This window comes from Sycon ciliatum, chromosome 8 (assembly GCF_964019385.1).
Source record: "Sycon ciliatum chromosome 8, ocSycCili1.1, whole genome shotgun sequence".
Taxonomy (NCBI): Eukaryota; Metazoa; Porifera; class Calcarea; order Leucosolenida; family Sycettidae; genus Sycon; species Sycon ciliatum.
Genome location: NC_088650.1, coordinates 29,323,185 through 29,348,955, shown reverse-complemented (window position 1 = coordinate 29,348,955; position 25,771 = coordinate 29,323,185). Strand labels below are relative to the sequence as shown.

Below are 25,771 nucleotides of genomic sequence, written 5' to 3'. Positions count from 1 at the left end.
GTGATTGGTTAAGGCGGGAAACATAACCTGTTTATATTTTTTAATATTATTATGAAGTCTGCACAAAGGCACACAATGAAAAACCTTGGCAAATTAATTCCGTTGTGACTCAGAGTTTCATGGCTGAACCAATCATCAGACAACGATTATGAAGTCTGATCAGCTGTCTCCCTTGTATTGCCTCGTCAGACTGTGGACAGCCTTCGAGACAGACTTACCGATGATATAGGCCTCTCTCGGCAAGAAAGCAATGCACCCGTGGATGACACTTTTCCATCAACGGCCAACGCCGCCAGTGCAGATGTAGATGGCAGCGACAGTCACACAGCGCAAGGCAACAGCCTGCTAGCCAGCACCGAGAGTGGATGTGTTCTGTCACATGATTGTAGTGCGGAGAGTGACCCGGTCAGCAGCCTGGGCAGTGTCCATAGGCACGAAGATGACCAACAATGTAAGCGCAGTGTCCCTATTTGAATTATTTTATTATTGATTTAATCAGCATTGTGAACATAGAAGAAATCGGCTCTCATGTGAAAAAGCGCGATACTTCATATTCAATCCTAAATTTGCCATCAAAAATTATTCCAGTGTACCTGCATCAAAGTGCAAGTACAATAAAATATTATAATATACTTGTATTATGGGTAATTTATACCAGGCGAGTTCAGTACCAGTGAAGCATTTGTAGCAGTGTGTTTTTATCATAGTGTAGTTCTGATACTCTCAAGAATGGGGCAAAGTGAAAATAGCATTGAAGGAAATCTATAGAAGATTCATGGAGACATTATCCGGCTGTTGGGTACGAATAGGACGAGTCATACCCTCCAGGGCACAACGGACAACGGGAAGAGGGAGTTGGGTCGAACGACATTAATTAGGGAAGACGAAGAGACTCAGAAAAAGACAAACGAAATGACTACATTATGAAAGAGCGAGACAAGAGAGAGAGAGAGAGAGAGAGACCAAGTGAGGGCGGCAAGATAAAGGGCCAGGGCTAGCTGTGGAAAATATTGGTGCGCAAGTAGCTACCCAGGCCAACGGAACGAAAGGTGACGAAAGGAGACAAAAAATGAGTACGAGGTCGCATGCAGGCCAGATTGGAAAAGGTTGTGCAACGTACGGGAGGAGGTAACTAACACAGCTCGTGCAGAGTCAAGGAAAGTTCGGAAGTTGCAGCCAGAGTACATTACCCCCCAAGAGTGTGGAACTGACTGCACAACCTGTACTCAGTGCCGCGGTGGCAGAACTTCACATCACGTGACATGGTTCAATAAGTCGCGCTGGCAAACAGTGCAAAGTGACCACAAGAGAGTTGAACCCAAAGCAGGGTTGAGTACAACCCCTGTAAGCTATCATGCACAGGATGCAACTAATGTGTGCGGGTTCGTCACGTGATGTGAAGTTCTGCCACCACAGGCCCGATAGCTGTAGTTGCACACTCTTGGGGGTTATGTACTCTCGGTTACGGCCATAGGAAGCCACATCTCACTATTGCTATGTTATGTCGTGTATGTACCTAATTCCAGTGGCTGAATCTACTCACAGTGATCGAGTTGCAGTCGGCATCAGTCAAGATACTGAGAATGGAACTGCTAACCTTTCAGGGTAGGTGGCCATTGAGCGAACTGTGTTGCCTCGTTTCTAAGCAACCTCTGCAGTCTCACTTTGAAAAGAGAGAAGAATAGAAGGTTCTTGGAAGAATACGGTTTATTATTCTGATCACTTATACTGACAAGAAAAAGGACCAAAGAACTACAAATAAATTAATAAATTATAAATTAATCCTAGTCTCTCCATCCGAGTCCATACTTGTACGGAAGAGTTGATTAATGTAAGATTGGTTTTGTTGCCTATTCCATATTGCCAATCGATGCATGCACAGTGATGAACCTACGACCCGATGTCAGGCTGAATCACATATGCCAGATATGCCTGCTGCTGTGGCCAACATGGAGACCGAAGAGCAATTGTCAAGCAGTGACAAAGATGGGGATAGTGATCTAGAGACCGACAGTGGTGGAGAAGAGGAAGACCACGTGCCCGACAGTGTTGATCTGTGGCGCGATGTAAGTAGAAATCTACACTGTACTGTAATGCAGAAAGGCTCCTTGTAGACTAATCCCAATGGCCGACATGTCCATCTCGCATATAGGGACACGTTGTCATGCGCTACTGTTTGATCACCGTATAAAGATGAAGAAAATCCATAGCTCAGTAGTTGGAGCATCGCTGGCTACAAGCGAGGGTCCCCGGTTCGAGTCCTGGTAGTGACAGTCAAATTTTTCTTCAGTCTTTTCCCGTTTGTGTCTTTCCCTCAAACCTGTGAATAAAATGTATTGTATTTTCTGTCCTCCTTCTTAGTGCATTTTCACACATGTCCTACGTTCAGAACTTTGAAAAGATAGAGACAATCAGGTTTACCAGGGGAATTTGCGGATGGCACATACCGACGATGGAATTCTGTTTCTAAATCTGTTTCCTCTTTATTGGAGTTTGCCGCACGTTTCCATGGTCCATTTTCGTTTCCACTGTTTCCCTGCATGCAGGTTGTGAAGCCGTACTTTCTTGTCAAGTTGAGTCAAAAGATTGAACCCCTAGCAGTGCTAGCAACAATGCACCAACACGGGCTATTCTCGAAGGAAGAGTATGAGAGCATCTCGGGTCAGAAACTTCGCAGTGAACGTGTCACTGAGCTAGTCAAGAGCCTCGGAGCCCAATCCAACAGAGGTATTTGTGTTCTCGTCAGAGCACTCTACGATCAAGATGGCCCAAGCAAGGATCTGGCTAAGGAGATAGTGCGTAAGACGGATGAACACGCCCAGGAACGCTCCCAAGGTGAGTTGTGCGGAGTTGTGTGCTTGGACATTCGAACCCCTTGATTCTGTTTGCATGGGTAGCTAAAATAGAGGTGAAGGTATACTGCAAGAAGCAAACTTTCTGTATTTAGCAAATCAATTTGATATCATGTTAAGTCAGCATTTGCCATCATGCCATACACAAAGGACACAGAACAGGTGGGGGTTGGGACTTCACGTATTAGGGTGACAGAGAGTCGCAGCACGGCTGGAAAAAATCCGTCCGCTTCCAAGCAGGACTTGAACCCTGTACCATCTGTTTCCCAATCATGGTCCTAGACCATCCCACTATGCCTGCCATCCCTTAACAACCTAACATTACCAAGAATATGAGCATAAATACAGTAAAGAGGAAGCCCCATGTTGATAGCATAGACAAGACACACCGGGGACACTGGGGACACGTGGACATGGGGGATGGCAGTGGTGTTATGGATTTTTAGAAACAAAACTCTCGATCTGCCCTTAGTAGATATTCTAAGTGATGTTTTGGCTCTTCAGTGAGCTCATTACGATTATAGACACTACGTGTCTTTCCACTCAGATACAATGCCAACGAAAATAATGTTATGTTTACGCGGCAGGAAATATGCACTCTTATTCCCAACTCTGAGTTTCACACTACACTTATCAAAAAATAGAAATAGTTTTCCTCTCTTTTATTTCCAGCAATGTGCTTGTGTTGTTCCCTTTCCTACAGGCTGCTTCCGTAGCATTAAGAAGACGATGGCACGGGAGGAGCAACGCAGATCAACTAGAAAAAGGTAGCATTTTCTATTCAAGCACAACTGTTTACATATTAGGGGTGAGGCAACCTGCAGCTTCAGAACTCCATGAGAATTGGCGAGCAGTTGTATTTCTCGCTGGCCAAGCGCAGCGAGATAAGGGAGAAATAATTTCTCACACGACATTTTTCGGTTGTAAATACGGCATCTGGTGTGTTCTTTATCCTTGTTTCATTTCCTGGCTTCCTCAGTCAGTTTTGAGTCTCACCATCTGGCGTTGGCCAATTGCCCCTAAATTTGTGGGAAATATATGTGTGGCCTATCCATACCAAGCATCATGCTACAGGTTTGTATCAGATGTGCATCCAATACAGATTAGCCAGTCATGGCATGCTGTTGACTTTCATGTGTCATGCTAGACAACCACTGCAGAAGAGAAGACAATCGATCCTGCCCAATGAGGATGGAGGAAGCACACCGCAGGCTCGAGGCAAAGGAATGCGTAGAAGGTTCGAGGAGGATCTGTGGAGGAAGGTGAGATGCATGTGCAGCACAGCCAAGGGGAGAGTTGCATTGCAGTGACCTAAGGTTGCGAAAACATATTCTAGTTTTTCATTATGGGTGCAACCATACAGAATGATGCACTTGAGTCTAGTCAGTCCAAATAGAGACTGCCTGTTCTATTATTGTTAGGTCCCTATCTTCGGCCATTTATCTAGGTTCCTCTCTCTCTCTCCCGCTGTGTGTGTGTGTGTGTGTGTGTCTCTCTATCTCTCTCTCTCTCTCTCTCTCTCTCTCTCTCTCTCTCTCTCTCTCTCTCTCTCTCTCTCTCTCTCTCTCTCTCTCTCTCTCTCTCCCTCTATGTCTGTCCCTCCTCTGTCTCTCTGTCTATCAGTCTCTCTCTGTCTCTCTCTCATTCTCTGTCTTTCTTTCTCCTCCTCCTTCTCTTTCTATTTCTCTCTCTCTCTCTGTCTCTCTGTCTCTCTGTCTGTCTCTCTGTCTGTCTCTCAGTCTGTCTCTCCGTCTCTCTGTCTCTCTGTCTCTCTGCCTCTCTGTCTGCTCTCTGTCTGTCTCTCAGTCTGTCTCTCAGTCTGTCTTTCTGTCTGTCTCTGTCTCTGTTTGTCTGTCTCTCTCTGTCTCTCTGTCTCTGTCTCTCCTCCCCCTCCTCCTTCTCTTTCTCTTTCTCTATCTCTCTCTATCTCTCTCTATCTCTCTGTCTCTCTCTGTTTCTGTCTGTCTCTCTGTCTCTGCCTCTGTCTCTCTGTCTCTCTCTCACACACACACTCTCTCCGTCTCTCTCTCTCTCTCTCTCTCTCTCCTTCTCTCTCTCTCTCTCTCTCTCTCTCTCTCTCTCTCTCTCTCTCTCTCTCTCTCTCTCTCTCTCTCTCTCTCTCTCTCTCTCTCTCTCTCTCTCTCTCTCTCTCTCTCTCTCTCTCTCTCTCTCTCTCTCTCTCTCTCTCTCTCTCTCTCTCTCTCTCTCTCTCTCTCTCTCTCTCTCTCTCTCTCTCTTTCTCTCTCTCTCTTTCTCTCTTTCTCTCTTTCTCTCTCTGTCTCTGTCTCTCTATCCCTCCCTCTCTTCCTCTCCCACTCTCTTTCTTGCTAGCAATCATGTAGTTGTTCGCCACCCTCTCTCTCTCACTCACATGTAGCTTACACAGCACCGCTTCCACTTAGCATGGATTGCAGCAAACACATTTCAAAAGATAGATATGCAAGCTCCTTTACAATATCAATTTTCTGTCGCCAGAGTTGTTCCCAAATTATTATAATTATTGACGTTGCATGTTATTGGATCTGGTATAACTTAGCACCCTTGACAGGAAAAATGATTTGGATCTGATCATCATCATGGAAGATCCCCCGTTTCTCAAGCCGCTAATCTGCTGGTGCATTTCATGCTCGTGTGCTTCTCTGTGCATCATCTCAGGTAGCAAGACCTAATCTAAAAGAGCTGTGCAAGATACCTGCGGCGGAGGTGGCATTGTTCTGCTTGCAGGAGGATCTCATCACTGGCATGACCAGAGGCCAGCTGCAAGCTGAAGCACGCATGATATCGAACGAGGAGCAAGCGCTCCATCTGATCGACGAGCTTTCGAAAGGCAACAACGCCTCCTTCTACACCTTTCTGAAGATCCTGTATAGGGAGATGACCTCCACCACCAGAGAGTTGGCAAGGTTTCTGGATAAAGAGGCGTACAGATTTGTGCCAGGTTAGTCTATATCTCATCAAGCTATTTTTTTGCCTGTGTCATTGTGAATGAAAAGAATGAGTTTTGAAAAGAGTGAATTTTTGGTTTTTTCCCCTGCCATGATACATGCTGAATGAGTTGCAAAAACGTTAAGAGCTAAACGACTATCAGCTCTCAGGCTCCTGCTTATTTGCAGTGGGTGGGCGCGGGCCATGACGTGTTTCGCTATCACAAAAGGCTATCCAACAAACATGCTGTATATGCAGACTAGTGCCTACTTATGAATACCTTTTTGTGAAACTCGTAGTCTCAAAAATTAGCTTGGTTTACTCTGCTCCCCGTACATAAGCAGAAATGTTGTCTGTGGAATCTTTTGTTCCTTTTTGTCCGAAGGGCTTTCCGACGAATTTCAATTCTGAACTTATGGTGATCTGCCGAGGCTTTCAATAAGCTTCAGGACACATGAAAAAAATTGACGAGACAAATTGCCTTTCTTCAGAATTATATGAGATTTTTCACAGATGAAATTCCTGGTTATAAAATGCAGTTTCGAGAAATAATCAATGATTGCCTTTGGAAGGATGACAATTTCTACTTCTTTCTAGCCATAATACAGAGCTGCGGTTAGAGGGAAGGGGCATCCTAGCAGGGCTTGAAAATGCTTCGTCACAGCCAGCCCGGTGTCATGAAAACGCTGACTTTCGGAATCCGTTTGAATCCAGTGTTTGCAGGGATCCATACACGTTTGTGTGGTTTTCCGTCACAGCATACAGTACTGTCAGGAACCGTAGCCTAGGCCATTCCAATTAGGATACACAGCTGTTTATAAGCAGTAGACTCACCATGTATATACATGTAACGGTATGCTGTATTTGGTGAATTTCTGGCCTGTTCGTTCCGTCGTGCTCTCGTGCCAGTAATGACTGGATTGGGCCATCCCGGTCAGAGCCCCCACTCATTGTTCATAAAACATCACACCTGCGAGCGACAACAGGGGCCCACCCACCACACCCTGTACTTCCTTATGTGCAGAGTGAATGCAAATGTCCTTATCTATCGTTAGATTTTGACTCCTGATGTCATTCCTTTCAAGCCAGCTGGTACAAATAAAAGTACAACAGGGTAAAGTAGGAGGTCGAGGAAATGAATAAATTTGCGGATACTCTAAAGACACAAACCTTTGTATGAACATTTGCACTTCTTAACGCTTTGAACTAGCCTGGTGTCTGAAATGAACCGTTTCCCACCCCTTCACGTAATGAAGTACAGGAAATGACCGTTCAGTTAACCGTACTCTATTTTTCACAAATATCTCTGCAGAATAGACAACCAACCAGGAAAGTGCCATGAGATAATGCCTAATACAAGCAGTCCTGGGAACTTAGTCTCTTCCTGTGGTCGCCAACAATTTTTCCTTTGTCTTTTCACCTTACGAGCTAGGTATGTTATTCTTAATTTAAAAAAAAAGGCATCCTACCCACTCATACTATAATAGTATTGCACTTGTAGAGATCAAAGAGCGTTTCGACCCAACTACTTGGTGTTGACCTGTGTTTGGTTGCAGAGAGAGATGAGCAATACATTCTGGAGGATCCCGTTGAACAAAGGTTTGTTTTAGATGACACACACACACACACACACACACACACACACACACACACACACACACACACACACACACACACACACACACACACACACACACACACACACACACACACACACACACACACACACACACACACACATACACACACACACACACACACACACACACACACACACACACACACACACATATACACACACACACACACACACACACGCATGCACACACACACACCTTGAAACCTTGAAACTGCCACCTAAAGTGATGCAGTGCCTCAAAGAGGCAAGGAGGGCAGAGTTACTTCTTGCATTTGTGTTGAACCAGGTACTGGAGACATGTGAACTCCTGAGAGCAGGTCGGGCATGGGATGGTGCGGGGCTCGGAGCCAGAGCTGCATGTTCTGCGGATGCAGTTGTGCCGGCGGTGCCCAGCTTTGCTCCGGAAACAGCGGTCACAGGTGTGACAGTGGTACTGACATTGGCTGCAATCAGGTGGGCGAGGTGCAACTATCTCTGGAACTGGAGCATTACCAAGGCTGGGAAAGCAGCTGTGCACAGCAAATCCACCTCGGCTAGCAAACCAACGATAGCACGTTTCGCACAACACTGCACCGGCCTGTTCATGGATCGGCTTCAGTCGCTCTTCCCTGCATTCGTGCCGACGAAGTCTGCTTTCACTGGCGAAGAGTCGCTCACAGATCACACAACACACTGACTTGGCTGTCATTTCAAGGCGTAAGCACCGTGCAAAAATGGCATCCGAGATGGACTGGATCCACTCGCCACGTTAAGCTGCGAGGTCGTACCAACCGGTGTAGAGACCGAACGCCTTGAGGTCATCGCGTACCACATCACGCCATCGGCGCCTGGGGCCATGAGCAGGGCGTGGAGTATGGAGCCACGAGAACAACACTGCCTTTGAAAGCCGGTGATCGTTCATCCTGGCAATGTGGCCAAGCCACTGCAGACGTCGACGGGCAACCATGTACACACAGACACACACACACACACAATACAATACAACAATACAAAATATGCCCATTCGGAGATGATAGCAGGTCCCGAAGGGACCAACAGTGTTCAAGTCACGAGCAGAATCGGGCGTGGCGAGTCAAGTCCTGGCGACGGCGATAGCGCTTTCCACAAGTGCAAATGAAGTCTAAGGTGACGGTCCGTCGGTCGGAAGAATGGTGCTGCATGCTGATCTCCACTCTCTGCGATCCTGGGCGAGGCCGTACCAGTCCACTATCTGGCGGTCCTTCATGTCGGACACAACATTGCACCGCCACCGCTTCCGGGGCCCATGACGTGGCCGGGTCTTGTCCAGTTCGCCGAAGAGGATACACTTTGGCATACAGGAGTCATCCATTCGAGCAACATGGCCTAACCAGCGGAGTCGACATTCAGTGCCTCCTCGATCGGCTGTACCTTGGCTCGTTCAAGGAGAGTGGTGTTGGTGAAGGGTTCCTGCCATTGTGTTTCTCTGGGAATATCCAGCAGGAAGCGAACGCAGCGGTGATGAAAGGCTGCAAGCCGACGAACACCCACGGCCTTAATTGCCCATGTCTCACTGTTATATCGGGTTCAGCAAAGCACAATCACAGGGTCGGAGAAAACTACCATTACAAGTACATCTGGAAGAACAGTCTGAAAGCAAGCAAGGTGCGGGAAAAGAGCACCGCTCCACTAGAAGTTATGCAGATTCAGAGACCGCGCATGCGGACTGGTGTACACACAATAATGATGTCATGCAACTACACATACACTACAATCTCCCCCTTCAAAAACACAAGGGAGAGCCTAACAGAGGGAAGGACAGTGTGCGAAGAGTGAGCATTATGAGAAGGCGGCTGAACATGAACAAGAGAACAGAGCGGTGCTCTAGAATAGTTAAGCCCCTGTAGCATTGTGGCTTCAGTGCGTGACGCCCGTCCGAGCATCACGTTGCTGAACTACCTTCTCAGGATCAGAGGGAAGCTCAGGAGTCGTTGCAGGATCACGAACACGCAGCTGGTCCACATGTCTACGCACAATGACACCATTGGCCAGCTTAACTTCGAAAGACTTGGTGCCTTTCCGCTGCAATACGGTGCCAGCTGACCACTTCTGAGGCTGGTTGAACATCCGCGCATAGACGGCGCTGCCTTCGTCCAACCCTTTTGCTGGCGGCTGGTGGCAGGCAGCGGTGGTGGTATTCTTGGCTTGCGGCTGTACCAGGTGCAGTCTGGTCTTGAGCTCCCGTTGAAGGAACAATGCCGATGGAGTTTCTCCTGTTGTCGCGTGAGGAGTCGAGCGATACCGTTCCAAGAACGTCTGCAGTGCCTCGGTCCAGGACAGTAGACCACGCTTCTCACTCAACAAGGCAGCTTTGAATGTTTGGACACAGCGTTCTGCAGCTCCGTTGGTTGCGGGGAAGTATGGTGCACTGCGCAGGTGGATGATACTTCTCTCAGCCATGAAGTTGCTCCACTCCACGGACGTGAACTGCGGGCCGTTGTCCGTCACGATTGCATCAGGAGAACCATACGCCGCAAACAGCTTCCGGAACTCTGCGATAGTCGTCTTGCTGGTGGTGGAGGACATAGGAATCACTTCCAACCACTTGGAGAATGCATCAGTCACGATCAAATACATTCGTCCTTCCATTGGTCCAGCAAAATCGGCGTGAATGCGACTCCAGGGTGCTGCTGGATTGGGCCAACGTGTCACCTCCACTGGTTGATCACGATTCCTGTTCACTTGGCATGCATGGCAGCTTCGGACGGCTCGCTCCACGTCGCTGTCAAGACCTGGCCACCATACATGGTTCCTTGCCAAAGCCTTCATGCGCACCATACCAGGGTGTGCAATGTGTAACTCTTGAAGGAGCCGGGGCTGAAGCGTGCTGGGCACCACCGTGCGAAATCCTCGCTGAAGGCAGCCCTGCACTACTGTGAGCTCCTCTGCGATGCGGTGGAAGGGCTTCAGCTCTGATGGGACAGTCTCGGGCCAACCATTGGCGACATGCTGCAGTACCTGCTTGAGCACGATGTCCTTGGCCGTCTCTGCACTGATGTCTGCTGCGAGGACTGGCAGCTGATCCTGGTGAGTCGTCAGAATCTCAGACACCTCACACACATCAACGCTATGCGAATCCAGCGACATGCGTGACAGGTAATCAGCGTTGGTGTTGGCTTCAGTCGTCTTTACCATCACATCGTATTGATACGCTGATAGTGTTACAGCCCAACGCTGCAACCGCATGGCTGCGATTGAGGGGATGCCTCTCTTTGGACCGAAGATTACGGCAAGAGGGCGGTTGTCGGTCACCAGGTTGAAGTGCCGTCCATAGAGGTACAAGTGGAACTTGGTGACACCGAACACGATAGCAAGCGCTTCTCGTTCCAGTTGGCTATAATTGCGCTCGCTGGTTGTCAAAGAGCGGCTGGCGTATGCGATTGGTTGCTCCTGCCCTTCCGGCATCACATGGGACAAGACAGCGCCAATTCCTGTGCCTGATGCATCGCAGGTCAGACGTAGCGGTAGCGAAGGGCTATAATGAACTAGAACTGGTGGTGCACTCAGAGCTGAGTTCAAAGCTCTGAAGGCTTGCTGCTGTGGCGCTTGCCATTTCCAGACGGTGTTACGCTTCTGGAGATCGTAGAGAGGCTGTGCGAGCGAAGCCAGGTTCTCAATGAACTGGCCATAATAATTCACCAGACCCAAGAATTACTTGAGCTCCGTGACATTCGTCGGTGCACGTGCGTTCTGAACCGCTTGCACTTTCTCATCGGTGGCGTGTAGACCCGATGCGTCAATTTTGAAGCCGAGGTACTGGACTGAGTCGGAGAAGAACATGCATTTCGATTTCTTTAGCTTCAGACCAGCTTGCAACATAATCGACAACACCGTGTTCAGACGTTGCAGCAGTAGTCTGCGAGTGGGTGCAGCGATCAGGATGTCGTCCAGGTACTTGACACGCCTTCCAAGCCAACCAGGAGCTTGTCCATGATTCCTTGGAACACCGCTGGAGCCGATGCAACACCGTAGGGCAGACGATTGAACTGGTACAGGCCCTTGTGCGTGTTGATGGTAGTCATCTTCTGGGACGCCTCATCCAACGGCACTTGCAGATACGCCTGCGACAAATCCAGCTTCGCAAAATATTTGCAGCCATTCAGGGAGCTGAAGATGTCCTGCGCTGTCGGCAGTGGGTGCTGGTCCACTCGTAGTTGGGGATTCACAGTGACCTTGTAGTCACCGCAGAGACGAACTGAACCATCGGGCTTTGGAACAGCCACTACTGGTGTTGCCCACTCGCTGTGCTTGACAGGCTCTATAATGTGCTGCTGCTCCATCTTCCTGAGCTGCTCCTCATCCAAGGGCTTGACAGCGTACGGCACTGAATAGGGACGCCTGAATACCGGTCGTGCGTCCTCTTTCAGATGCAAGGTAGATGCGCCTATTCGCAGCTCACCAACGTGGCCGTCAAACAAGGTCGCATTGTCAGCAACTATCCGCTCCAAATCGGGTCCATCCGTAGGTTCGTCAACCCCAAACACGGATGACCAGTCGAGTCGGACGTGCGGCAACCAATTCCTTCCGAGCAGTGTAGCACCCTCGCCTTCAACAATGAGCAGTGGCAATGGCGTTGTACGGCCATCATAGCATACCTCCACTGTGGCTTGACCCAACACATTGATTTCATCACCTGTGTACGAGCGCAGCTTGATGTTAGCCGGTTCGAGTTGTTTGTCACTGGTACGGTCCCACGTCTCACGTGACATAAGGCTCACTGCAGCTCCGGTGTCGAGCACCATTGTCGTTTCCACCCCGTCTAACATCACATTCACAGTTAGCTTGGGACGGGACTCTACGGAGTACACATCACCAACTTCATGCTCCTCACATACAAAATTGGTTTGGTGTTGGTCGCCCTTTTTCGTACGACACACCTTCTCGAGGTGCCCACGCTTGTGGCAGTAGTGGCACTCGGAAGCCTTGAAGCGACACTGTGAAGGAGCATGGTCCTTATTGCCACAGCGATAACAAGGCGCAGCCCCGTCAGTAGTGCTGGCTCCGGACTTGTGCCAAACGGCATGGACATCGCTGGACTCGAAGGTAGATCTACCCGCGGCCATCAAGCGCGCAGCCTCGCGATCGACCACCTCCTGAGCTGCAGCCGTTTTCAGAGCAGTCTCCAAAGTGAGGGCATCGATGGTCAGCAATTTTTTACAAACGACAGCGTCTCGTATGCCACAGACGAACCTGTCGCGGATGGCATCTTCCAGACCATTGCCGAAGTCACAGGTCTTTGCCAAACGTCGTAGCTCAGCGGCATAGTCATGATAACTCTCACTTGCCTGCTGGCTGCGGCTCCAAAATTTGTAGCGTTCCGCAATTGTCAGACGCTTAGGGGAGAAGTGTGCAGTCAGAGTCTGTCGCAGCTCTGAGAGGGACTTGTCATCCAGTGTTGCTGGTGCGATCAGCGTCACTAGCAACCTGAAAACACTTTCTCCTACAACTGTCAAGAATACAGATTTCTTCCGCCCGTCCTCAATTTTATTCGCTTTGTAGAATTGATCCAGCCTGGCCAGATAAGACTCCCAGTCATCAGCATCCGTCGATGTGAAGGGGCCCAGGTTTCCGAGCAGCGCCATGATCCGATCTTCCTCGCCACTTGTTATATCGGGTTCAGCAAAGCACAATCACAGGGTCGGAGAAAACTACCATTACAAGTACATCTGGAAGAACAGTCCGAAAAGCAAGCAAAGCGCGGGAAAAGAACACCGCTCCACTAGAAGTTATGCAGATTCAGAGACCGCGCATGCGGACTGGTGTACACACAATAATGATGTCATGCAACTACACATACACTACACTCACAACCATACAGCAGCTTCGACAAGACAACGGCCGAATATATGTGCACCTTCGTCTTGACGTAGAGATCACGATTGGAAAAGACAGATGAGCGCAATGTGTCAAATGCTCGGGAAGCTTTCGCCAAGCGAGCCGAAATCTCAGCAGCCATCTGGCCATCCGAAAAAATACAACTTCCGAGATACGTAAAATCAGGCACGAGCTCAATGCTACCCTCAGGCAACTCTAAAAGGCCGGATGATGGCGACGGGGCATTCACTACCATAGGTTTGGTCTTAGTGAAGCTTACAGTGAGGCCAAACCTGCTTGCAGTGGCAATGAAGGAACTGCCAGCAGCTCCCATGTCCTCGACTGACTGTGTGTATGTGGCGGCATCATCAGTGAATGTTGATTCCGTGACAGAACAGCGTGACAGGCGAGACTTAGCTGTGCGGTCACCGACAAGCATCCGACCAAGACGGTATGCCACTGGTATCCCAGCAGAGACACAACCAGAACGCCACTCGTGCACGACAGCAGAAAAGTAAAGGTTAAAAACAACATCAATTGTGGATGAAAATGGCAATGCTCTTACCTCGCAGACACAAATTGCAGCTCGATGGCAGCGCCACTTCGACACTGTGTTCAATGTTGCAACTAATTTTGATGCTGAGGTTATTGGTAGAGTGCCACGCACGTACACACACACACACACACACACACACACAAGCGCGCACACACACACATACACACACACACACACACACCTTGGTCCTTGGTAACACTGCCATCAAATGGTCACGTGTCCCCTGTGCAGGGGTCGACAGCACTGAGTTCAGCATTGGATCCAGAAATGCCGCTCTACTTCCTGGACAGGAAATTAGCACAGCTATGCAGGTCGAAACCACGGGATGACTTGCAGCAGCGACCGCAGCCGAGACAATGCGCTCTGCAGCAGGGCAGGGCAACCCGCTGTTTCCGGATTCATCACACACACACACACACACACACACACACACACACACACACACACACACACACACACACACACACACACACACACACACACACACACACACACACACACACACACACACACACACACACACACACACACACACACACACACACACACACACACACACACACACACACACACACACACACACACACACACACACACACACACACACACACACACACACACACACACACACACACACACACACACACACACACACACACACACACACACACACACACACACACACACACACACACACACACACACACACACACACACACACACACACACACACACACACACACACACACACACACACACACACACACACACACACACACACACACACACACACACACACACACACACACACACACACACACACACACACACACACACACACACACACACACACACACACACACACACACACACACACACACACACACACACACACACACACACACACACACACACACACACACACACACACACACACACACACACACACACACACACACACACACACACACACACACACACACACACACACACACACACACACACACACACACACACACACATACACACACACATTCACATCAGCCCATCTCTTTACTAGTATATTTTCATCCGGTACGTTCTGTCAAATTCCATTTTTCCGTATCAACCTCATGCAGATACTAGGCTTCCGAACAAGCATTTTTTCAAGTAATTTGACCTTGCGGGTTTCTCCCTGGATGCTACATATCCCTGTTTTTTTCTACAGCATTGTAAAAGAAATTTAGTTCTTGGCGGTCCAAATCGTGACACATTATATTCCTGTCCCGTTCTGATCATTTCACATGATGGCTGGCACATATACGTGTACACAGAGCCTGCTACATTATGAGATATCTTGTTGATCTGTCCCCCCCCCCCCCTCCCCACCACCCCCATGTGGAATCACAGGTGGCCTGACAGGTTCTGCGTTATCTGCCTTGATGCACCTTTGATACACATTTCCGTGGCATGGCAGATATCGATTCATCAAAGGCTTTTTTCTTCTTTTCTTTTTTTACGCTTATCCATATATCTCTGTTCTGTGTGTGTGTGTGTGTGTGTGTGTGTGTGTGTGTGTGTATGTGTGTGTGTGTATGTATGTGTGCGTGCGCGTGCTTGCACGTGCATGCATGTGTATTTTGCGGTATAATTGCATTTCTGTTGAAATCTGTAGGAAGGCAACGGTGTGTGCTCCATTCTCCATCACTCCACCGTCCCCAGACAAATTGAATACGGTGAGTAAGACATAATGACATGATCAAGTGGTGTGCTTGCAATTGCTGGATGTCTGCATCATGCACATACAACGGCTATTGATCTGCAGTAGTGTAGTTTCGAATGGAGAATTTTAGTATCTCTACTACAACTTGGAGTCATGTTGCTGGTACGGTGAGGCCGGCCAGAGAGCACATGTGGTGAAAGTGGTATTGCTCTACTGATACTCTAAAATATTATTTAGTATCAAAATGATTAGATTGAAGAAAAGCCAAGGATTCATTTTAGGGGTGAAACGGTTCGGGTAAGGAACCGGTTTTGGAACCACCAGCTGAAAAGAATCGGGTACCCGTTCCGTCAAATTTCGAACCGAAACTCGAAAAATCTCGTTCTTGTACAAAATACATGTACACGTCAAGTCTACTCAAGATTTTAATGTCTTACCTTACGATCCCCACTCTTCCAAAGAGTTCTCGGGTCATTATCTTCTTCGCACTTGGACTCTCCGATGTCTCATTCTTGCTCGTAAAACTGTTTTTTTCTAAAAAATAATTGTCGCGAACGCATTTTGTCGGTCTGGACAAAAGAGTCCATGGAACCGATACCCGAACCGTGGGAAACAATGCTGGCATTCGGGTACCCGAACATGAAAAACATGGAACCGTTTCACCCCTAATTCATTTATAAGAAGGCTAGAGGACCAAAGAGCAATAAGTTACGCTATAATATCCACCAACACCACCAGTTGCTTTACAATCAGCTCATGCGATATTATTGCACAACACTGACCAACGGTACACCGGTGGTGTTAGTGGATACCATAGCGTAACTTCTAACTCTTTGGTCCTCTAGCCTTCTTATAAGATATCAAAATGCTTTGGTATTAAAACAGGTCAGCAAGGTTCAGTGGCATATCTTTCGGCTTATTGCATGTTCTTCTGCAAGTGTCTTTTCTATGCAATCAGTATCACTGTTCATCACTGTTTTCAAGTATTTTGACAACAAAACCTAAAATACTTGTCAAAGCATGGTGTAAGTATACCAAATGTAATGTTCTGGGACATTATTATTATTACAGTACTGGCCAAACCAAAGCACCAACAAAGACAAAACTGAAGACCAAGAACCAGGAACATAAAACACAGAGAACGGGAACAAAACAGATAGACATAATAAATATCGTACAAGATACTATAATAGTACAATACTATAATAACCAGGAGGCCTGCAACATCACATTCCTCCTTTTCTCGAAAGTCTACAACTACAGTCCATAGAAATACTGACCATAGCAAACTTGAACGTAGCATTTCAACAAACTAAACGAGAGAGCTTGGAAGCTCAGGGCCCTACGCTATGCTTTTATGCCTTTTTGCCTAGCTCATCGTACATGTTATAAGAACTGATTGAAATGTCTTTTTTCCGTTGATTGGCCACATATATAATATTGCAAAAACGTTTCAATCGGTTTCAATATTATGAGTTAGGCAAAAGTATTTGCAGAATTTATTGCGGATTGTTATTTCTCTAATAATCATCTACTTTTGGTTTGTTCCTTCTTTTCTTTTTATCTCCTTATACTGTAAATCAACAAATTTTGGCCGATGAGAAATAGAAACCTCTCTATTAGAGAGGTTAAGATGCACGTTATTTCCGACGTGACGCGCAATTTCACGTCAAATTTGAAACCGATCGGTATTTTTGCTCTCTCATGCATCCATTGCTCAATCATGCATCATTTGCCTATATGACAAACTTTGGCCTGCGATTTACTTTGGCCGTTTGGTACCAAGCGGCGAAATCAGCGAAATTAAATCGCCAGCGAAAATTAGTTGATTTTAATACAGTAATCGGATTTTCTGGCCTTTTTGTAGTAATACATGTACATTGACCTGTTGAGCCAATCACTTCGCCGAATGCTTGGTTGCCTGTGGAGCACATTACATAACTATACAGCCTCCTATAATACGTATCCTGTCCGACGGCAAAAGAGGCTGCAGATTTAGTTTTTCTGCGCGTCGACGGGATGTCTGCGACGCGAAAGTTCAGCTCGCGTTATTTGGCTCGCACGTCGAAAAATCAACGCGAGTGACCTGCTGCTCACGTCGAAATTTGGACATTACATAACTTTACAGTCTCCTATAATACGTATCCTGTCCGACGGCAAAAGAGGGTGCAGATTTAGTTTTTCGGCACGGCGACGGGATGTCTGTCCTGACGTTTACTGGGACCGGCGCTGACTCTGCCGATCACGGGCGTTCTGGACTCAACGGGATGTCTGTCCTGACGTTGCCTGGGACCGGCGGACTCTGCCGATCACGGGCGTTCTGGAGTGGACGGGATCTCTCTTCCGACGTTTCCTGTGACTGGCGCTGGATCGCTCGTTCACGCTTATTTTGGAGACGACGGGATCTCTCTTCCAAAGTATGTTTATGCTGACGCATCCTATCACCTATTCGACGTCTATTCTAATTTAATTTCCTCCTCGTCTCCCTATTTCTTTCCAAATCTCCCTCTACATCAGGGAGTCGTATACATAATACGACGAATATTGGTACGGTACGGGACAGATACAGGAGCCCGCAAATATTGTGGACAGCTGTTATGTACAATCCTGTAGAGCCTTTGTAGTCACAGATACGGGACAGATACGGGACAGATACGGGATAGCTCCAGCCGTGACACAAACAAACAAACAAACACCAAATTAAAGCTGTGTGGACCCTGGCTAGCGCCAGACGTTACTGAAGTAGCGTCTTCTGCATAGCTACGGGAATAAACCAAAATAGACTTTCCAAAACGCGACAAATAACCAAAAACTTTCTATCAATCCATGTCATAAAATATGTTACTATAATAGTATATGAGCCGCAATCAGTGAAAACGACCCTTAGAGGTTTCGTGATTTTTTCGAGAAAAAGGTCGATTTGTGACGTTCAACGATTTTTTTGATCGCGCTGCGAACAGCAGTTCTTCTTGAACTCCTTGCTTGAAGTAATTTATTTTGAAGAAGTGGTGTCGAGTGGCGACTCGAGTGTCCCTTGATCTTGTTGCGATGGCTGCGGACGCCAGAGCTGTTCGCAGAGCACACACGGCAGTCATTGTGTACAGCTAGCTCGAGCCTGGTGGGGAGTGGATGCCGAAGTAGCCGCTGAAGTTCAGAGTGAGAATGAGACAGAAGTTCTTTGGTTCCGACGTCGATGTCGACAGCGAGGCGGAATCGCAGCCGTCATCTCCTGCTGCGATGCGGCTCAAGGTGGCCGATGACTTGCCAGAGTCGGAAGATGAGGAGTCGTCACCTGAGACAAATTCTGAGTCTGGGGCTAGTGACGGCAGCGACGTCGTGTCTTCAGCTGTGGAGGATGAAATGAAAGACTAGATTGTGGAACGACTCCACGCAGGGTGCAACTGTGAATATGTCGATCATTTCTCCGCAATCATCAGCCATTCTTTGTCATTATACCTGCTTACTGCACTATTTCAAAGGTATTCAAGCTGCCCACCCACCTTTGAATGCTGAATATTCATTGTACGCATACATCGTATACATACAATGCACCAATTTGGAGTACATCTTGTATATTGATGTATACACCCGTTTTGAATCGGAATATAGACCTTTTTCTTGGCTGAGGTCCTTTAGTAGATGTGTTTCAACAAATTTCTAACCAAAAAGGAATTTTGAAAATGTTGACCCTAAGGGCTGTTTTCGCAGGTTGAGGCCCATATGTAGGACCCAGTGACCAGTCAAGGCCCCATGACCAATCACGGTTCCCTTGACCAGTCAAACAGTCACAACTCCCCATGACCAGTCACAAATTAGTTTACCAGTCACAATGCCCCATGACCAGTCACAAATTACCATACATATACATGTGTAAAGCACACAATTCGTGACTGCTCGCGGAGTGCTTCGTCCTGCAGGATTTGTTGTGGAAACTATAATTCCCTATGAGCGGTCACAGAATACAGTTGTGACCACTATAATTCCATGCGAACAGTTACATGCATAATGTACAGTTGCGACCACTCTTTCCCTGTGAGTAGTCACAGGCAGAATATAGGTATTTATGCATTGTTATTTTATCTCCTTTCAAACAATCCACCAGACAAGAAGAGATGCATAGACGGAAGAACCGTACTCTTGGTGATACTGATCGCAAACATGATTAATTCCTCCAGGCCATTGAGCACCCAATTCTAAACCTTATCAAACCAAAGTTCTTGTCAAAGCAGCATGCCAATTCAAGAACATCTCGTCAGGCATACATATCGATACATGTCTGGTGCACTCTCACTAACAAGCAGGCATAGCAGGCAACAGTTTGTACATTCCCACCAGCAATCACGAGAAGTTGTAGTGAGTGAATATTTTTATAGAATTAATAAAAGGAGAAGGAAAACACGTAATGGACAAATGAAGGTGTGGAGGATCGCCCAAAAACACTGACAAGGAGACAGTAAACGGTACACAGACTCAGTACTCGTATGCATGTACATGTGCAACTGGACTGGCATCCGTCACTAACTCGATCGGCGCTTCAGCATCATAGTATGCCAGTGTTGAGCTGGACACCAGTAGTCGCTTTAGGTCACGGGCCTAACTCTTTCTGTTGCTCTGTAGTCCACTTGAACTGAGCTCCCTTGACCGTGAGGCGACGCAGTGGCTCAGCAACTGCAGCAAAATCAGGGGTGAATTTTGCACTGAAACCGGCTGTACCGAGGAGGCTTCTTACTTCCGATGCATTGCTCGGCCTGGATGCTTCCGCCAAGGATCGTATCCTTTCCGGAGTTGGCTGTATGCCCTTGTCAGATATCTGCAAGCCGAAGAACTCAATGGAGCTCTTAGCGAAGTCACACTTTGCTGGGTTGACTGCGAGGTTGACCTGCTGCAAGCGATTCATCAATACATGAACCCTCACATCATGCTGGTTCAGTGAGTCCGCATGTAGCAAGATATCATCAGCTCTGTTTCTGCACCCGGCCAAATCCTTGATCACATCGCTGATGATCTTCTGGTACAGCTCTGGCGCTGAACTTATACCAAATGGCAGACGACGAAACCAGTACAACTTTCCATTTGCAGCAAAACGTGTCAGGTAGCGGGACTCTTCTTCCAACTCTACTTGGTGAAATCCCCACTTCAGGTCAATCTTCGAAAACACTGTGCTGCCAGTGACTTCATGCAACAGCTCCTCTGTTGTTGGCATCGGATGTCGTTCTCGGACGATGGCTTCATTGACCCGGCGTAAATCCACGCACAAACGGATGTCGCCATGCTTCTTTGGTGCTATCACAATTGGGCTCACCCACGGCGTCGGGTCCACAGCTTCTTCAATAATTCCTGATTGCTGTAACTCCTGAAGTTTTTCATCCACCTTGGTTTCATACGCATATGGTATCCTACGCTGGCGTTGGGCCACAGGTGGAACTTCAGGGTCTACATGAAGACGTGCTTGGTAGCAAATTAACTTGCCCACACCACTGAACACACCAGGATACTCATTCTTGATTTCATCGTTGATACTGGGGCTAGTTGTGGCGCTGCCAACTTGATTCACGTCAGGTAGCACCAAGGCTTTCAACTTGAGTGCAGTAGTACGTCCCAGCAAGAACTCTCCATCTCCTCTGACGACGATCACTTCATCCTCAGTGTGCTCTGAGCCGCATTGGAAAATTGCAGTAAACTTGCCGACGAAATTCAGCTGGTGTGCTCCATACGCGAAAAGCTTCCTGGTGCACTTCGTCAAAGTGACACCGAGGCCTTGCAATTGCAGCTGGCCCAAAGTCGATTCTTCCAACAAGTTGCATGATGTTCCAGAATCGACTAGCACTCGCGTCGACACACCATTGAGGCTGACATCGATAGAGTCCTGTGTCAAATTACTTCCTCGCACTCCAAACACAAAATCGTCTACGTCTTGAATTTGATTTGCCAAGTGATTTTACTTTTCTGTACAAACTTGCCTTTCCCGACGACTTGGGAGTGTGACGCGTGTTGCCTGTAGAATCTACGCTGTTTGTCACCTCCGTTGCATTTGGATGCGAAGTGACCGTTTATGCCACACTTTCTACACCTTTGGCCACGTGCAGGACAGTTCCGGTCGCGGGCGAAGTGGCCAATTTTTCCACAGTTGTGACACTCTTGCTGGGGTACGCCGTGCACAGCATTCACACTTCCTGTTGCAGCTTCACCCATACCCGTACCATACGAACTGGACCCATGCCCATCATGGCTTGCACTGTGACTTGCACTTGTCAATGTTGACATATCACGTGCGTACTGCTCCGTTGTTTCATACTCGCGACCTTTTTTCAAGGCCACCGCCAAAGTGAGGTCGTCGACTTCTAACAATTTCTTTCTGAGGCGGTTGTCCGACATCCCTATGAGTAGCTGGTCGCATACGTGATCATCCATGTCGGTGCCATAATCACAGTATTTGCCTTGCCCAAGCAAATGGGTCGAAAACTGAGATACTGTTTCACCAGTCCGTTGTGACATCTGACGAAGCTTATAACGTTCGAACCTCTTGTTGGCGACGAACTCAAAAGCCTTGTCCAAAGCACTCATACCTCGCTCGAATAATTGTCGGTGTCCTCATCTTCTGTTAGCGTTTCAAATTTCTCTTTTACTGGCATACCAGCCAAATACAGCAGCAGACTCCTCTGTCTCTTCGCGGATGTTATGTTCTGCCCATCCACATAGTACTGGAATGATCTTTTCCACCTGCGCCATCTTGCAGAAACTTCATGGTCAGGACCCTCGAGATCGAACGGCTCCAAAACCGGGCCTACTCCTGTGAGCGCCATTGTCACTGAGGCCTACTCAGGTCATCTATATGACTATAAGTATTAAATCTAGTTCATCTTCGTCGCTAATGTAATGTTCTGGGACATTATTATCATTACAGTACTGGCCAAACCAAAGCACTAACAAAGACAAAACTAAAGACCAAGAACCCGGAACATAAAACACAGAGAAGGGGAACAAAACAGATACACATAATTATAAATGTCGTAAAAGATACTATAATAGTTATTATTATTATTATTATTATTTTGCTTGTTCGCGTTGGCATCAACCTGCATAAAGCAGGTATATAGCCTTCGCTTAAGCTGCCATAAAAAAGAAAGCTCATCCTAAGCGAGAGGGCTAGAGGGAAATATAACGATAACGAGATACAGAATACAAAGAAATCCAATGAGTTCAACGTACAATTCAAAACAAGAAAGAAAGGAAAGAAAAACAGAGCCGAATCTACCGATTGATCCATCAATCGACAAAGGGGACTAATCCGTTAGTGTTGCAAAGTAGAAGCTGATTATAGTTGCGGATCTCCAGGCCAGGGCCAGCATATTGCCGATTCTGGATAGGTCTCCGCAGCATTTGATGTGGTAATTATCATAGTGTTTGATAAAATTGTTAGAGTATCTAGTATCTAGAGTACCGAGTATCTAGTATCTAGAGTACCGAGTATCTAGTATCTAGAGTATCTAGTGTAATTGTATCCGTTATTATTGTTAAGGGTATCTAGTGTGATTGTATCCGTTATTATTGTTAAGGGTATCTAGTGTAATTGTATAACTTCAGCCATTACACACAGCACACATTAGTTCCTTCCACTTTCGACGATCCTGGGCGAGCTGCCTCAGTGCAACTAGATCCTCGTGTGATGTGAGGGAGTTTGTGGATCTGGAATTTTTCAGGTCGTTGTTGATGGATCGCGCTATAATAGTACAATACTATAATATAGTATTAACCAGGAGGCCTGCAACATCACACTAATGACAGATGAACTACAACTAAACTGATTACACAGCTTACACACTAGCTTTTTTGTCAGTGAATCATCGGGATTAAATTATCTCCAGCATTCACTTGTGTGGTTGTATCTTCGCCGAAATGCCATACTCTATCATACTTTGGTCAAGTGCTATCATCTCAGCAATGTAGTTTTGACCAATACTAGCCTTATTTCCCTCTGCCTGTGCTAACAGATCATTTACGAGCAGCAAGAGTTGCTGACCAGGGTGGACTTGGTGAAAGTTTTCGAGACGTTCAAGTTCCGGTCTTTAGCCAACACGGCACGCGTTCAGGAAATCTTGAAAGACACAGAGAAGCGCACAAGCCAGAAGAAGAAGTACTTGCTGAAAGAGCTGATAGAGGTGGAGGATGACCGCGACGTTGAAACATTCGTACGACATTTGAGTCGACACAAGTGCACAAAGGAATACACCAAGCTCAAGGAACTCATCTCAAGTTTTCGCACCGAACGTGAGTATGGCAATGGCCATTCACAAACAGTGATGTGACCTCTTTAATTTTAACCCTTTATTGGCCGATTAAAATAAACAAGCCCACGCTCAGGTAGAATAAGGTCACTTTTCTGGTGCCCGCTGTACTTCAAAATCAGCGCTGCAACTCGCCATGGTGATAATGTGGCTGACGTCATGTTACCAAGGAAAACATGGCGTTTGGCCGTGTTTGCCGCACTCGAGCGCTCAGCTTTTTTTCACAATCTTGTTTTGAAAAATACTTCAACTTGTTCAAGTCTTTTGCAGCACTTTTGGAGGCCAGTCACATCGCGATCTGTACGAGTATCTTTATCATGGCCATTGTCTTGTGTCGTTTTGAGCTCGAATAGATTTCTCTGATGAAGGATTCAAATATCATGACTTTCTATTTTATCGTGGGCATGAAGCTCCCCACTCGAAGCGGGGATGACATCGGACGGAATAAATGTGTCGAGTCCCGAGCAGGAGTTCTGCTGACAAAAGTGATTAGCTCCTCGCGACCTGGGGCATGTGAGGACTACAGTTCTAGTTGGGCAATACCCCAGGGATACATCTAGCTCGAAGCGCAGAGTCGATTGAGAAAAATGACCAAGATCATAAAGAAGGCTTGTTTGCTTCCACAAAATGTTTTAGTAGCCGAGTCCACGCACTGAAAACTGCACTTGCATTGTTCCTGTCCAGTCATACAGTACATCAGTGCAGTACAGAGTGCACTTGCAAGTCACAACGACACGAGCACAGTCGCGTGTACAGACTCAGTTGTGACCAGCGATCGCGCGTAGGAGTCTAGTACCCTACTCAAGTGCGCATGCTCGGCTCGCTGCATGCACTGTCTGTACATTGTCGTACATTGTACTTCCTCCGCGTCATTAAAATTGTCGCTTCGCACATCGCAATATTTGAGACTTGGCTCGTCTTAGTCAGACTGTCGGAATCGCTGTTTTTTTGTGTTCGAACACTGGTGCGACCCTTCCTGCGCAATGTCTACTTGTCACTGAAGCCGTGGTGGTCTTGGACTTTGTCGGAGCTCTCTTCCGCACCAAGCAAATTCATCGCGCTCCGCACTATTCCGCCCCAGAGCGCATTTCGTTTTCTGGAGTTCGTGCCGTCCCACATCGTTCGCGTGGGCATTTATCAAAACTGCAAGTGCAGGTATAAGAATCTTGGTATCTCTCCTGAATACGAAATGCTGAAGTTGATGATGGCAAGAACAAAGCGGTCTCAAATTCCTAAAATGCGCTACTTGTGGCGCATGTTGCTGTGAAGGTAGCAGGTCTGAAAACACCAACAAAATCAGCAAAGCGCTTGCCGAGGAAAGAAGGTGTGAAACTGCTTACCCTATCCTGCTGAAAGGTCCTTACAGTGTACTTGAAAAATGCTAGCTTGCCTTCATCGCCTGCCACCTGGAGGCATGGATCACTTGAAAACGAAGTTTCTTGACCTGAATTTGACCGCGCATCTTGTCCAGCGTATTGTTGAGTGCTGAAGGGTCTGCCTCAAACTCTGATGAAGACGTCGACCTTAGCTGCAAGTGCAGCAAAGCGGGGGGCCACAAACTAAAGCTTGGTCCATCGACAATGCTCTGCCTCAATTTCTAGCTGATTTCTTTGCCCTTCGAGTGGACAAAATGTATTCGAAAAATCGCTCTGGGAAGCGACAATTTTAATGACGCGGAGGAAGTAGATCTACAGCAGATTGCTGGTGTGATGCACTACATGTACAGCGCAGTCATTTATGTGTAAGAGACAATGTCGGCTATTTTGAAACAGCAATGACAGCTTCATAAACGCGGAGCATGGGGAATGTCTTTGGCGAATGAGAGCTGTTGCATTGGCTAGCTGTACATCCCAGCAAGCGGGAATGTGCTGGATATCGATACTAAACACCCGTTCATCGCGGTGGTGAGTCTGAACAGACCCCGAGGTCCGACAGCTTCGTATACTAAATGTGTACAGTGCGTATGGTGAAACAAGTCGA

The 25,771-nt window shown here is 47.4% G+C and overlaps 1 protein-coding gene across 4 annotated transcripts in view; it reads left to right on the top strand.

Moving 5' to 3' along the window:
- The window catches only part of LOC135822627 (uncharacterized), a 55,325-nt gene that overhangs the window by 7,959 nt on the left and 21,595 nt on the right, over positions 1 to 25,771 (top strand). For all 4 annotated transcript variants that reach the window (XM_065335436.1, XM_065335437.1, XM_065335438.1 and 1 more), the window contains 10 exons: positions 190 to 451; positions 1,527 to 1,605; positions 1,883 to 2,066; positions 2,547 to 2,835; positions 3,556 to 3,619; positions 4,000 to 4,114; positions 5,508 to 5,790; positions 7,334 to 7,376; positions 15,459 to 15,519; positions 23,498 to 23,774. In XM_065335436.1, coding sequence (XP_065191508.1) covers positions 190 to 451; positions 1,527 to 1,605; positions 1,883 to 2,066; positions 2,547 to 2,835; positions 3,556 to 3,619; positions 4,000 to 4,114; positions 5,508 to 5,790; positions 7,334 to 7,376; positions 15,459 to 15,519; positions 23,498 to 23,774 — 1,657 coding nt within the window. The remainder of the gene's footprint in view (positions 1 to 189; positions 452 to 1,526; positions 1,606 to 1,882; positions 2,067 to 2,546; positions 2,836 to 3,555; positions 3,620 to 3,999; positions 4,115 to 5,507; positions 5,791 to 7,333; positions 7,377 to 15,458; positions 15,520 to 23,497; positions 23,775 to 25,771) is intronic.